Raw genomic sequence first — 15707 nt, 5'->3', positions numbered from 1 at the left:
TTTTTAATTGCTTTATGAGCTGCTTGTAGAAAAGAGATAATTTACAGAGAAGGGGAGGTAAAGAATATCCCAGTACATAGACTTACCCTTTGTAGATAAGAAGTTAATGTATTTGGCATCAGACAATCTGCATATATCCACAACATTGTATTTCCTAAAAGTTGGGGTCTGTCCATGTCATTTCACCTTCTCAATAAACTCCAATGACTCCCTATCAATTTTAGTATCAGATATTAAAATCCCATGTTTTGCATTAAAAGCAGCTTCATAACTTCTCCTCTTTGCCTTTCTAGTATTTTTAACATAAAAATATTTCCAGTATTTAATTTGTAATTGCAGTAAATTATAAAAAGCTATATATCCAGTGGCTAGAAAAATGTCTGAATAAAAATGATGTATTAATGTAATAGAGCATTATGGTACCAAAGAAATAACCAAATATGAAGCAAATAAATAAATTCAATATTCTTACACTTTATGACAATCCAAGTACACTGTCCTCCTTGTTGATTCTTTAACAAGATACCCTTTCTTCTGACTCTGGGCATTTTCACTGGTTGTCCCCTACACCTGAAATGTTCCCTCTCCTGTGTAATAGTAGGGGGATAATAATACGGAACATTGAAGACAGTATGCTTTTTGTGAGATAGAAGTGAATACTGTTGATTTTTGTCACAGTCATGGTGAGAAAGTTGTTCCATTAATAAGCCATTTGATTCCAGATCTATGGAGTTGAGTCCCCTAGACACCCCTCTTAGAACTACTTCATTCTTTTGTCCTAAGCCCAATTTGAAAAGTGCTATATGCATGTAAAGATATAACTATACCATCAAAACCGAGGGAAAAGGATTAAGAATGAAATGTATTGTGTGTTTAGATACTTTGAAAGCTACTTTCCTGGCTTTGTTTCCTCATTTGTTTGATTTTTATACTTGATGTTAATAAACCATTGCTTTTCTCTTTTTTATTTGTTTTATTTTCCCCCAGTTACATGCAAAAAAACAAGTTTCAACATTCATTTTCCAGATTCTCTCCCTTGAACCATTACTTTTTTCATGGATCAGTTCTTGATCCTTGATTGTGGTAACTGTGAAATGTATCTACATCTGACAACCTGTCATTTCAGCAGCCATGAAACTCCTAGTTCTTCTTCCTTGATACTGTTTTCCCCAGTGATCTTATCAGTTCCCATGGATTCAGTTATTATCTTGATGTTGACACTTCTCAGATTACTTATTTAGCTCTAACCTCTCCTAGATGCAGTCATGCATGTTCTGCTGTTTATTGGACATCTCAAATTGGATATCCTGTAGACCTCTTAAACCTAACATCCCCAAAACTGAGCTCATTATCTTTCTTGCCCCAAGCCCTCCCTTCTTCCTAATTTCCCAATTACTGTCAGTACCAGAATCCTCTCAGGCTGGCAACCCAGGACTCATCTCTGACACCTCCCTCTTTATCACTCCATTATCCAATTAATTGCTAAGTCCTGTCATTTTTTCCTTTTTAACAGCTCTCCCACCCATGCCCCTTTTTCTGACTGCCACTTCCATGATGCTAGTCCTCATTGCTTCATGCTACTTAGTTGGTCTCCCTGCCTCAATTTTTTTCCCCATCATTCTCCTCCACTTTTCAGTCAATTAGGAACTCTCTATAATTAATAGGATCAAATATAAAATCCGGGATGGCTAGGTGGTACAGTAGATAGAGCACCAGCCCGGGAGTCAGAAGTACCTGAGTTCAAATCTGGTCTCAGACATTTTATAATTACCTGTGTGCCCTTAGGCAAGCCACTTAACCCTGTTGCCTTGCAAAAACTAAAAAAGAAACAAATAAACAAATATAAAATCCTATTTAGTGTCCACATCTCCATGCAACCTGGCCTCCTCCTGCCTTTTCAATCTTTCCTTACCTACCTGACCCAAGACACCATTTTCTGCCCAAGAAGGCCCTCCAGGCCTGGCATGTACACCTTCATCTCCAGCTCCTGGTATTCCTGGCTTCCTTAAACCCTTAAAATTCTACCTTCTACAGGAAACCTTTTCCATGGGCTCTTAATTTCTAGTACTTCCCTCTGTTGGTTTCTTCCATTGTGTCCTGCATTTAGCTTGTTTGTATGTAGTAGTTTGCAGTTGTTTCCCCATTAGACTGTGAACTTCTTGAGAGTAGGGAAGAGATTGTTTTCTATTTATCATTTATTAAGTGTTTAATAAATAAGTGAAAAGGACTATACTAAGCTGTAAAAAAAAAAAATCAAAAGCCCTCAAGGAACTGACAGTCAAATGGGAGGTAGCAGACTCTCTCTCTCTCTCTCTCTCTCTCTCTCTCTCTCTCTCTCTCTCTCTCTCTCACACACACACACACACACACACACACACACACACACACTCTAGGATGGAGACAACAAGGTGAATCAAGATTACCTGAGTCCAAATCGACTTCAGACACTTGCTAGCAATATATGATACTGGGCAAGTCACTTAACCTCTGTTTTCCTTATCTACTGGAGAAGGAAATAGCAGACCATTCCAATATTTTTGCCAATAAAACTGTTCCACAAGCTCATTAAGAGTTGTTCACTCCTAAATAACTGAACAATAGCAACCACAATATATATAGGATAAATAGGAAATAGTAACAGGAGAAAGGCACTGAATAAGAGGGATTTGCGAAAGAATTTCTTTCTTTGTATGCTCTGTTTTTAATTCTATGGTGCCTAGCTCTTAGTAGTTGGTTGATAAATAAAAGCCTGTCCTTGACTATACCAGATGTAGTTTCTCACTCTAATCCCTTTGATGGAGGGGGGACTTGGAAGAATGCTTTGAGATTGAATCAGGTTTTATAGCAGTCCATGAATTATCATTCATTGCCACTCAAATGTAATTTTGGAAGTGACCTCTAAATGCCATTTTTATCTTTTTACTTATAGGCTTATTGGATGACAGGTTTTATGAGATCTTTTATTCAATTCTAGATTATTTATACAATTTAGTTTTGGAAAGTCTAGCATTAATGCTTCTAATTTATTTCTCTTCCTTTTCTTTTTGGCTATTTAGCACAAATTAACTTCACCCTGTTTTCCTACCTGGGCAGTTTGTATACTTTCCTTCTAAGGTCTTGCTGACATGCTCTGTAGCACGGACCACTTTTTTCATTCTGAGTTAAAATACCCAGAATGTTATCTGTTTTTAATTATGTCACAGTAAGTAGAAGAGCTGCTAACTATCCACGTTCTTAGGTACTGCCACAAGCTGCTGATAACTGATTTGTGCCTCAAGGAGAACAATTTGTTTCTCTTTAATGACTTCAGAATATAAGACAACATAACTTTGATTTGAATCTGATTTGGTATATTATTATTATAGGAATTGTCTAAATATACTTTTTTTTTCCATTTCATACATGAGATGGCAGGAAGAAGACAAATGAAAGATCTAAGACGATTATATTGGCCTAGTAATTTTTTAGGAAAAATGTTAAAATTTAATCATCTACAGCAGGGATTGTGTTTTTTTCTCCTGCCAGGGTGGATCAGTAATTTGAATTCATGTGTAGGTTGGAAGTTTAGTTTCAGCCCACCTGTTTATCACCAAAGCTACTGTGTCTCTCATCAATGTTCCTGCCATAGTAGGAGGTGGGAGCAGAATAAGTGGAGTGCTGGGGAAGCCTGGGAAGCTCTTACCTTCCACTGTAAAGCTCTCTCCTAGAGATGGTCTCTATGGTTAAACCATAGCAGGGGGCAAGAAAAGCAGTAGTGATATCATACACCTACATATGTATATGACTGACACACATGCGTGCTTACACATACATGCACCTATAATTAAGTCAACAGACATGTAAAATTTTTAAAAACATTTTTATTTGAAGTTTTAAGTTTCAAAATCTATCCCTTCCTGCCTCCCTCCCCTCCCCCTCCCTGAGACAGAAAACAATACAATGTAAATTGTACAATCCAATGTAAAAAAAATTTCCATATTAGTCATTTTGTATACAAAGATTTAAATAAGAGAAAAAATGAAAGAAAAAAGTGAAAGTCTCTCAGTCTATCAGTTCTTTCTCTGGAGGTGGACAGTATTCTTTGTCATTACTCCTTTGGGATTGTCTTGAATCGTTGTATTGCTGAAAATAGCCAAGTCATTCTCAATTCTTTAACATACAATACTGCTGTTACTGTGTACAATGATCTCCTGGTTCTTTTCACTTCACTATACTTCAGTTCATGTAAATCTTTCTAGGTTTTTCTGAAATCATCCTGCTTGTCATTTCTTGTGGCGCAATAAATATGCCATTACAATAATACACCACAACTTGTTTAGCCCATTTCCCAATTAGTAGGTATTCCTTTGATTTTTTAATTCTCAGCCATTCTAAAAAGAGCTGCTAAAGTAAATGTTTTTGTTCAAATAGGTCACTTTCCTTTTGGGGGTGGGATGTTTTGGGAATATAGATCTAATAGTGGTATTGCTGGATCAAAGGATATACACAATTTTATAGTTCTTTGGGCATAGATCCAAATTACTTTCCAGAATGGTTGCATCAGTTCACAACTCTACCCACAGTGTATTAGTGTCCTGTTTTTCCACGGCCCCTTCAACATCCAACATTTTCTTTTTTTGTCATGTTGGTCACTCTGATAGGTGGGAGGTGCTACCTTAGATTAACAGGCATATATAAAGCACCCACTGTACTTTAGCTATACTAAACTCAGGGAAAAAAAGCAAAAAAGGAAGTTCTTATTCTCAGAAGCTTGTGGTCTAATGGGAGAGACAATTATGTACAATCAAAGAAGGGAGGCATGAAGATTAGAAAGAATTTTGTAAACAGTGGGGTTCTAGGTTAGACTAGAAGTAAGCCAAGATAGGATGCCAGGTGATGGAGAAGAAGGGGAATGGGAGACAGCTAATTCAAAAACATAATGGTAGGGAATATGACTTGTTCAAGGAACATCAAGGAGGGAAGATAATTCGATTTCAGCATACATGGAGGATATGAAGGTCTAAGAAAACTTGGAGATGTAGGAATAGACCAGGTAATAAAGGGCTCTAAAACCCAGAGGATTTCTAATTAATTCTGATGCCATATTCATGAACAAATGTCTTTTGGTTTCATCTAAAAGTCCTGCACTGCTGCCTTATTGTGGTCTGGAGGTAACTGTGGGTAAGGGTTGTTCCAACCAAACATAAACCTACCAACTTGGAAGGGTTTCAAGCATGGGTTCCATGATATTGATCATCTGAGAGCCAGCTTAATTAAATTTGGCAAAGTTTATCAATAGAAGATTAGCTATTTGGTGATGGATTTTTTCATCTAGAGTTCTTCATTAAAACTATCTATCAAAACTTAGAAGGAGCATCCATATAAGTTAAATCTATGAAATATAGAAATATAAATATTTTCACACACTTTTAGAGCTTTCTGTTGAGTGCTAGAGCCCAATGGAAAGAATGTTGACCTTGAAATCAGAAAACCTGAGTTTAGACATGTGGTCCTTCATGACCTTGGCAAGGTATTTCAGTTTCCTCATAGAGTGAGGAAATTAGACTATATGACCTCCTTCCCACCTTCTTCCTAACTTGATATTGTCTGTCACATTCTTTTTTTTAACTAGATGAATGTAATGGCCATGAACCACTCATACTTCTTCCCAACCTCTACAAAATCTTCTTAAATTTCTTCTTGGTTATAGTCACTTTGGTCAGTATAGTGCTATTTCCTTTTATTCTACATCCTTCCCACTTGATGGGCCTTTACTAAGTGGTTATTATGCACCAGATACTTTGATAAGGGCTGGTGCTACAGAGAAAGTAGAGACACACCTCTGCCCCAAAACAGATGACATTCTACTGGAGGAGATGGTCTTTCAGTGACATATAAGATCCATTTTTCTTTGAAGTTCTTCGGAATGAGATACACTCTATCTTGACTCCAACGTAGTGATGCCATTTTGGCCTTTGAGCATGAAGGACAGCAACCAACAAAATCCATAAAATAGACATAAGGCATTGCGAGAAGTGGTACTGAAAAAAAGGTTTTCTGCAGAAGGTAGAACTTAAATTTAATTACTGTGTGCCTATTTCAAGTCTTAATTTTATATTATGTGCATATAATCACAGTCTAGAGTGAGAGAAGTTGAATAAAAAATTTCTACTAATAATTATAATATAAAGTAGAAGATGAAAAGAGCTGAAAACAGAGTGCTGTGGGGGTTCAGAGAAGAGAAAAATAACCTTAAATATGGGAAAGGATCAGAGTCAGGCTTCAGTAAGGCAGTTGTAATTTAGTTGAGCCTGTCTCAATGTCTTAAGTAGGATTTCACCTAGAGTTGGAGTGGGACTGGAAGCTTCTTTTTTCCTTACGTTCAGGAAACATTTATTTAAACACCTGTTATGCATCATATGCTAGGCATTTGGGATGCAGAACTTGGAGAGCTGGCTAGAGCCCCAAGAGCTTGTATGTTTTACAGAGGTTCTCAAAGCCAATATTTGTCAAAGGAGGGTATTTGAACCTCGCTCTTTTAGATTGGCTTTCTAATCATTATTCTATACTGCCTCTAGAGACAAGGTAATTACCAAGTAACTTCTGGGTGGAAGAAGCAGGGTGAGAGGCGAGGTTAATAGCAACTGTGGGAATCAGAATAGACTTTGTATTTGGGGTCTGTTCAAATTATTAATAAATAATAAATATAATAAACAATATAAACATTTCAAAATTCTGAAATCCTAAATGTCTATTCCTTGATGATGAAACTAGGAATGATAACTAGTAGGAGTAAGGTGGTGGTAATATCTAGGCATCAGAAAGATCAACCAATATAAAATCATGGAAATCTGGAGATATAGGATATTGTTTGTATGGAATAGCAAAAAAAAAAGGTCATTTTAATCGAAAAGTAGAATGAAAAATGTGCATAAAGTTTAGAAAAGGTAGTCCAGAGTCAATTTGTAAAAGATTTTCAATGACAAAAAGAATTTGTATTTTATTATGGAGGGAACCCACTGGATCTTTTTGAACTACGAAGTGACATAATCAGAAATATCAGTTCAGCAATTCTGTGCAGGAAGAATTCAAGAGGCTGGATGGAAGATTGACTAGGAGGCTATTGCAGGTATCCAGGTGAGAGATGATAAAAGCTGGTAAAGAAGGAGATAGATGTAAAATATGTCCCTGATGTGGAATTGTCAATACTTTCAGCTAATTGGATATGCAAGTGAAGGATATGGACGATTCAATGAAGATGACTCTAAGGTTATGAACCTTGTTGACTGCATGGTGGAAAAGCAATACAAACAGGGGAGTTAGTAAAGCTGTAGATTGGAGGAGGGGATAGGACGGATAATTAATTCTGTTTTGAACATGTCGACTTTAACATGCCTATAGGACATCCAGTTGGAAACATGTAATAGGAAATTAGTGGTGCAGAACAGGAGCTCAGGAGAGCATTATTCCTGCAACATTAGACACAGAATACATTCCTAATCCACAGAACACTATATGTGTGTTTTGTGTGTTTTAACAATTTTGCTCTCTTGAATATCTTGTATACTAAAAGAACCTTTGATTGTATTTATGTTCTATCTTTCAGATTTTGATTTCTTTGGAATTTCATTTTAGTGTGATATTCTCTGTACTAAATGTTAATATATTTGACTTTATTTTTGTTTTTAATGAATATTATTAATGTATATTATTCTTATTTTGCAGGAAATCATTTGTCAGAAGAATACTGTGAGTATTTTAATTTTATATAATATACATATATTTCAAAATTGCAATTCCTCTCTTTGATTCTGGGGAGAAAATGAACTTTTCTTTTTTCATAAACATTTAATTACTATGTTTTCTCAACTCTCTTCTCCCTTAGAGTAAGAGTTTAAAAAAGTTTTTTGTAAGTTTTTTTCTGAGTATAGCAGTTGTGTTTCAGAAGCTTTATTTGATCTTGAATTTATGTGACTATAAGCAATGACATAATATTCTTTATTGCATTATTGCCTTTATTGCCTCAGTTTTTCTGATAACATAAGTAGTCAGATTTATCTTAATGCAGTGCTTCCCAAATTGGCATCTATGAAACACATTTGCTGCCATGTGAATTAAGGTGCTATGGGAAGACTTTGATGCTAGCATATTATTTCCATTAAGCTATTAATATCATTATTTTTATTTTTAGGTGGGTTTTTTTTGCAAGGCAAACGGGGTTAAGTCGCTTGCCCAAGGCCACACAGCTAGGTAATTATTAAGTGTCTGAGACCGGATTTGAACCCAGGTACTCCTGACTCCAGGGCCAGTGCTTTATCCACTATGCCACCTGGCTGCCCCCTTTTTTAAGGGCTTTTTTAAATATCATTATAAAGTTCATTGTTACATGTAGCATTTTCATGAAATATGCTTTATTTTCTCATTAATTTGTCCTTTTTTATGAAAATATGCTTTTATCTTTTTTCCATTCCTCCCTTCCCTTTCCAGTAATTATCTTAAATTCCCCTGGACTGATATTTATGGATTCAATCAGTGTATTTAAATGTAAAAAAAAATTTTACTGGACTAATTCATTTAGAAGGTACTGGTTTGTCTTATGTGTTGATACTGTGAAATGACATTGTCTTTTAGAGATACAGAAACTTTTTAATGTTACCAAATGGAAGACTTTTTTCATAAAGAATTACCCTGATCGCGGCAGCCAGGTGGCGTAGTGGATAAAGCACTGGCCCTGGAGTCAGGAGTACCTGGGTTCAAATCCGGTCTCAGACACTTAATAATTACCTAGCTGTGTGGCCTTGGGCAAGCCACTTAACCCTGTTTGCCTTGCAGAAACCTAAAAAAGAATTACCCTGATCATCAAAAATCTAAAGAGGTAGTTTCTTATGGAGAAATAAAGAGCAATAGAGATTCTGTGAATAGAAAGGAGTAAGTTTTGAATTAAGCTGCCAAATGAAAAAACTATTTGTAGTTAATACCGTCTGTATTTGGCCACGATAGAGGATTAATTCTGATCCTGCTTGAAATAATTGTCAAGGAGGTCAAGAAAAAAGCAAATACACGAGAAATGCATTTGTAGCACTTAATTGAATATTAACTTCAATCTCTGTTTTCTTGGTTTTAGAACTAGAAAAGACTTTAGTGATCAACTAGTTCCACCCTATTCTTACAGATGAGAAAACCACAACCCAGAGAGATCACTGTCAAAAATGGAAGAGTGAAGACAACCTAGTCAAGGAATGTGCAACCTAGTTATAAAACAAGGCAAAATTTGTCAGGGCACCCAAAATTAATTTAATCTAAGATGGTGTTAAAAGATACACAGCTTCCAGGAATAAGAAATGAACAGTATCTCTTTTCTCCACTGGAGACCACACCAAATCTGTGTTCAGTTCTGGGAGGAAGGAGCATAATTTAAAGATACTGATCAGCTAGAGGGTCCAAATGGTCAGCTAGGTAGTGCAGTGGATAAACCACCAGACATGAAGTTGAAAGACTACTCTTCCTGAGTTCAAATATGACCTTGGACACTTACTAGCTCTGTGACTCTGGGTTAGTCCCTTGACCCTCTTTGCCTCAGTTTCCTCATCTGTAAAATGAACTGGAGAAGGAAATGGCAAACTATTCCAATATATTTTCCCAAGAAAACTTTAAGTAAGTGTCATAAAAATATCAGACACAACTGAAACAATTGAACAGGAGCAGAGAATATCAGAAGGAGAACTGGGCATGTTATATAGCAATTGGGAGTCTGGGGAAAACATGATAAATCTACTTAAGTATTTGAAAGGCTGTCATGTGGAGAAGTGATTAGACTTCCTCTGCTTGGACCCAGAGGCAGAACCTGAAGCAGTAAATGGGAGTTGCAGGGTCTAATGTTTGCTTGATGTTCTAAAAGAGTTTGATGGGCTGTCTTAGGTGGTAAGATATATTCCCTTCATGGAGAAGTAACACCTAGACTACAAGTTGGTGTGAGGAAAAAGCGAGATAATATTTGTAAAGTGCTTAGTGTAATGCCTAAGGGCTAGGTGATATAGTGGATAGGGAATACTGGCCTTGGCTTCAGGAGGACCAAAGTTTGAATCCAGCCTTACCACTTACTGTCTGTGTGACCTTGAGTAAGTCACTTAACCCTGATTGCCGATCATCCTAATTCATATGACTCTGGAGGAGAAAGTGAGGCTGGTGACTTAGCCCAACCCCCCCCACATACACACTCAAATCCAGTTCACATGTTTGTCATGGCGTCACTTCCCTGATGTCATGTTCTTCTTCGAGAATGAAAGACAAACATGGTCATTAGTGTAATATCTGATACATAGAAGACACTATGTTTTGCTTATTCTTTTGATTTTTTTTTTTGGCAGTAAGTTAACTTCTGAGGTCCTTTCCAACTCTTAAAATTCTGTAAGTCTCTTAAGGACCACAAGAGAAGTATGGGTGATGTAATGTTGGAGATTCACAGGAATGAGAAATCACTCTCCATTAAGAGGAAAAGAGGAGATATTTGAGCTGAACCTTGAAGGATTGGCAGGGCTTAGACAGATAGAGATGGCAGTGGGTCCATTCCAGGAAGAGAGAATGATAGGATCCAGGCCAAAAAAGTAGGACATATTTGATAAAGCACAAATTGGTCCACAGAATAGGATGCATATGTGGAAGTAGTGGGAACTTAGTCTAAAAAAACCAGGTTAGGACCAGTACATGAATAATAGCTAGGAAATATACTTACTAGACTTAATTCTGTTGACAGGAGCCATTGAAAGATTTTTGAGCAGGTATATTGTATGATTGGAGTTGTCCTATAAGAAAGCAATGTTTCATAGTAGGAAGGAAAGCAATGAGACTAGCAGAAGCTAGGTGGTAGAGGGGTTAAATATTTCAGGAGTATGATATTTTTCTTCTAGAATTCAAAAGGTATTCATGTAGAAGAGAGACCCAGGTTATTCTCCATGGTACCAGTAGGGTAGAACTAGGAGCAATGGACAGAAGCTGCCAAGAGGCAGATTTCAACTCAGTGGAAAGAAAACTTTCCAATAATTTGAACTGTTCACATGAGATGCCTTGAGATAACAGAAAATTCTCTTTTACTTGAGACTGCAAGTAAAATAGAGTCTGAATCACTTATCAGGAATGTTGTGCATGAAATAATTGTTTAGGCTATTGTTTAGACTAGGTGATTTCTGAAATCTTGACCACCTTTGGTAGTATGTGTTCCACCATCTTCATTTAGAGGTGTTTGCTTAAGTTTGAGAAATATTATCTATCCCCTATATGTGTTTTCTTGCCTTGTTAGAATTGAGCTTCCTTGAGGGCAGGGTCTCTTTTTCTTTATATTTGCTTTTCCAGCTATTAGCAAAATGTCTGGCCCATGGACAGTATTTATTTATTGCTTTCTGTATTCATTCATTTTAATGAGGCAAAAAGAAGCAATTTTAATGTATTTCTAATCTAACCAAAGCTTGTTCAGATCAGTTTTTTAAACATAAAAATAATTTAAGATAATATCTATACATGTGTTGTCAAAGTGTACAAATATTTATGTAGAAACACTTGTTATTCAAGCCTTTACTTCATTTCTCTCCTCCTGTTTAGTATTAAGATGGTGAAGAAACTATTTGCTTAAATATTGCTTCAGAATTCTCTCTTTCCTCATCTAAAGTATACTACTTGATATGATTTTGATAGTATTGTTCCCATTGAATAACAAAAATCTATCTCTATACAGGGTCTTAACTCCTTTTCAGATCTGCCTTTTAGTCTTTTAGTCTCTTTTTGAGATGTATTTCATTTCCTGACATGGTCTACTTATCCAGCTGTTCTCTTCTCATATCCTGCCATTCCTTGTTAAGATCCTTTCTTTCCACTTGTGGTAATGATGAAACTATTATTTGTGCCCTTAAATTCTTCAGTTTTCTTGCCCAGGACTCTCATCCCCAGGACCACAGTTCTTAAGTAGAGGTCCATGAACTATTTTTTAAAATACATTTTTATAATATAAGTGGTTTCTGTTATAATCCTATTTAAAATCACAAACTGTCAAAGATCTCCGTGATTCCAAAAGGTTAAGAATCCCTGTTATGAGGGTATTTGTGACCTCTTTACCCTTCTGTAGGGCAGAAGCTACTTCTTACTCAGGAGTTTAGTCCTATCTATCTCCTGTGGAGAAATCCTTGCATCTATTTTATACTACCGTGATTAATGGGGACAGTTTCAAATGACAAAAGTAGTTGTAATTCACTCAAATAAAGACTGAGGTGAAATAACAGTCCATCTTTTTTCCTCCCCTAAAGCACATAAAGATGAGTCAAATCTCCCTGAAAGAACTCAGTAGGAGAAGAACAATGGACTGAATCCGTGCTATGTAATGCTTCCTCAAATCCCTACATTTACAAAAAAAAAAAATTGCTCTTTTTTTTAGTTGGTCTCTGTGTCTCTTCATATAAGTATTCAGTTTCAATCTGTTTGTTATTTCTCTGAGTTCTGAAAACAATTATTCATATACATACATATATTTCATATATATTTATCTATATACACATATATATATGCTAATATTATAATATTGACATAGACATATTTACAGTTGATCTTTGGTTTGTATAAAGTGAGATAATTGTAGAATCAGACACCATTTTCATAATTGATCCCTGCTCCATAAACTATAGAATTCCTTTTATCACTCCTACACCAAGTGCAAAGTCTTTTGCTTAGCTTTAAATGAACCTATGGAATCTGTATAACCTTTTCCCCAATTACTTATTTGTAGGAGAGTGTAGATTTAGAACTGGAAAGGACATTAGAGATCATGTGGTTCAATCTCATTTTACACATTTAGAAATTGAAGCCAGAGAGATGGTCATTTGCTCAAGGTCACAGAAGAAATTAATGGGGGGACAGCTATGTTATGAAGTGGATAGAGCACCGGCCCTGAAGTCAGGAGGACCTAAGTTCAAATATGGTATCAAACACTAAGTCATTACCTAGCTGTGTGACCTTGGGCAAGTCACTTAACCCATTGCCTTGCAAAAACAAAAAACAAACAAACAAAAAGAATTTAATGGTGGAGATGTGATTTGAACTGATATCTTCTGACTCTAAATACGGTATGCTTTTTTGAGAGTGTACCATTCTCCACCTTCAGCCTCTGCACCAGTGGGATTGATATTAATGTTCCCTGCCTGTGCTCTTTGTTCATTGTTTTTCTTGTCCTTTGGTTCAGAGCCACCTCTTTTATGAAACATTTCTCACCATTCTAGCACACAATGGCCCTTTCCTATCAGAATTCTTAAAAGTGTTCAGTCTGTACTGCATAATTAGAACTTAACTATAAACTCCTTTTTGTCTTCTCAGGTATATTACAAAATGCCAAAGTACTTTTCTTATATCTCTGTGAGAGGTAAATAGGGTAATTATTATTATAGCCTTCTCACAATTATGGAGAGACACAAAGAGTAATTTGGCCAAGGTCAGTCATCTAGCAAAATATTGGTGTGGTCCATTTTTTCTGATTCCTAGATATCTTTTCTATCATGCCACCTAAAACCCAGACCAGCAATTAAATCTTCCATGATCAGCTAAAATAATAATGAGAATACACAATACCCTAATGTTGGAGAAGATTGAAGGCAAGAGGAGAATTGGAAGATGAGATCAGGAAATAGTGTCATGGAAGTAATAAACATGAGCCTTAATGGACTTCAGGAGATAATGGAGGGTAAAAGGACCTGGTATGTTCTGGTCCATGGGGTCACAAAGAGTTGGTCATGACTGAATGACTGAACAACAGTAACAACCATATGATCATCTCTAACTGCTGGGTGGTTTAGAGGATAGAGTTGTTAATTTTTAAAAGAAAAAAGACAGAAATGTACAAAAGTATTTGTAGCAGTTTTTTGTGGTGACAAAGAACAGGAAATTGAGAGAATACCCAATAATTGAGAAATGGCTGAACAAGTTATGGATTGTATCTTTTAAGGAGTACTATTGGGTTAAAGGAAATGATGAGCAGAATATTTTCAGAAAAACCTGGGAAGACTTACAAGAACTGATGCAAAGTAAAGGGAGGAGAACAGAATACACAGTAACTGTAATGATCATCTGTAAGTGATATACTTTAAGTGAAAACCATAAAGAAGAGACCAAAAAAAAGCACAGAAACTGCCTGAGGATAGTAAAAACTTGATCTCCTTGCCAAACAGAAAGACACAGCAGTAGGAATAACATCAAGTTAAACTACAAACTTTTAAAAATGTTTTATTAATATTTTTTGCATTTTATTATAAATATTTACAGATTGTTCTACTCCATGAGAGATCCCTTATAACAAAGTAAAACATTAAGCAAAAACTAAAAGCACAATGATCTTATCTGAAAATGAAAATTCTCCATATTTTGCCACTTTCCTACTTTTTTTTTAATTAGTAGAAAATCTCTCCCATTCTCACCCTATTGGAAAAAAAAATGTCTAATAAGAAATATGCATATTCTACCAAAATGAATTCCCTTAATGGCTGTATACAAATTATACATATGTATATGTGTACATTTACTTGTATACAAAATTTTATGTATACATACTTACATATGTGTATATATGCATGTCATTTTGTACCCTAAATCTACCTCCTCCCCATAGAGAAGGACACGTTTCATCTTCAATCCTCTGGAAGCAAAAACAGTCATCAGTCAGTCAATAGACATTCATTGTACCAGGTACAAAAGTAAGTACAAAAGTAAGAAAAGCTGTTTCTACCTACAAAGAACATAAAAGCAATTGATGTTGTTCACTTGTTTCAGTCATATCTGACTCTTCATGACCCAATTTTTGCCTTTTTGGCAGATATTACTGGAGTGGTTTGTCATTTTCTTTCCAGATCATTTGATAGATAAGGAAACTGAGGCAAACAGGATTAAGTGACTTGCCAGGGTGACACAGCTAGTATTAACCAAATTGGAAACCAGGAAAAGGAGTCTTCCTGACTCCAGATTTGACACTCCATCCAATGCACCACATGCTGCCCATTATAGATGATTGAGGGGGAAGACAATCCACAGAAATTATCTCTTCTATCTAGGACACACACATTAATTTACAAACAAAGAGAAAGGAGTTGAGAGACCAGGTGACACTTGAACATTTTCAGCTGAATTCATTTGCTTAAGCTTTTTCACCAGTATCTCTGCCAGATTCTCATCTGGTACATTGAATTAGATATAGTAAACTCCAGTGCTATCAATGCTGAGAATAGATCTCTATAAAAATGCTAGCAAATCTGCTTCATTTTACATCTATTTGTCATCCTTTTAGTCATTGCCTGATTAAACTATCCTGACTCTTCTTTCTTACCTGCCTTTCCTTGTGTTTTGAAACAATACTTTACATGATCTTTGGCTACCCTCCTCCAAGGTTTTCCAAATGAAATGTTTGTAGTTTAAATTGATGTTATTCCTACTGCTGTGTCTTTCTACTTGGCAAGGAGATCAAGTTTTTTCTATCCTTAGGCAGTTTCTGTGCTTTTTTGGTCTCTTCTTTATGGTTTCTATTTTGAGTTATTTAAGAAATGCCTTTACTAGCAATTTGGAACTGTGGGGGGAAAAAACTATTAAAATGTGCATACTCTCTGAGCCAGCAGTGTCACTACTGTTCTTCGCCCAGAAGAGATCAACAAAAAAGGAAAAGAACCCATATGTGAAAAAATATGTATAATATCTCTTTTTTTGTGCTA

The 15707-nt window shown here is 35.9% G+C and overlaps 1 protein-coding gene across 2 annotated transcripts in view; it reads left to right on the top strand.

The window, feature by feature from the left end:
- The window catches only part of MAP3K5 (mitogen-activated protein kinase kinase kinase 5), a 280602-nt gene that overhangs the window by 100208 nt on the left and 164687 nt on the right, over positions 1–15707 (top strand). For both annotated transcript variants that reach the window (XM_074187670.1, XM_074187671.1), the window contains exon 3: positions 7705–7728. In XM_074187670.1, the coding sequence (XP_074043771.1) occupies positions 7705–7728 (24 nt within the window). The remainder of the gene's footprint in view (positions 1–7704; positions 7729–15707) is intronic.

The sequence above is a fragment of the Macrotis lagotis genome, chromosome 5 (genome assembly GCF_037893015.1).
Source record: "Macrotis lagotis isolate mMagLag1 chromosome 5, bilby.v1.9.chrom.fasta, whole genome shotgun sequence".
NCBI classification, from domain to species: Eukaryota; Metazoa; Chordata; class Mammalia; order Peramelemorphia; family Peramelidae; genus Macrotis; species Macrotis lagotis.
This window is presented reverse-complemented; position numbering and strand designations above follow the sequence as displayed.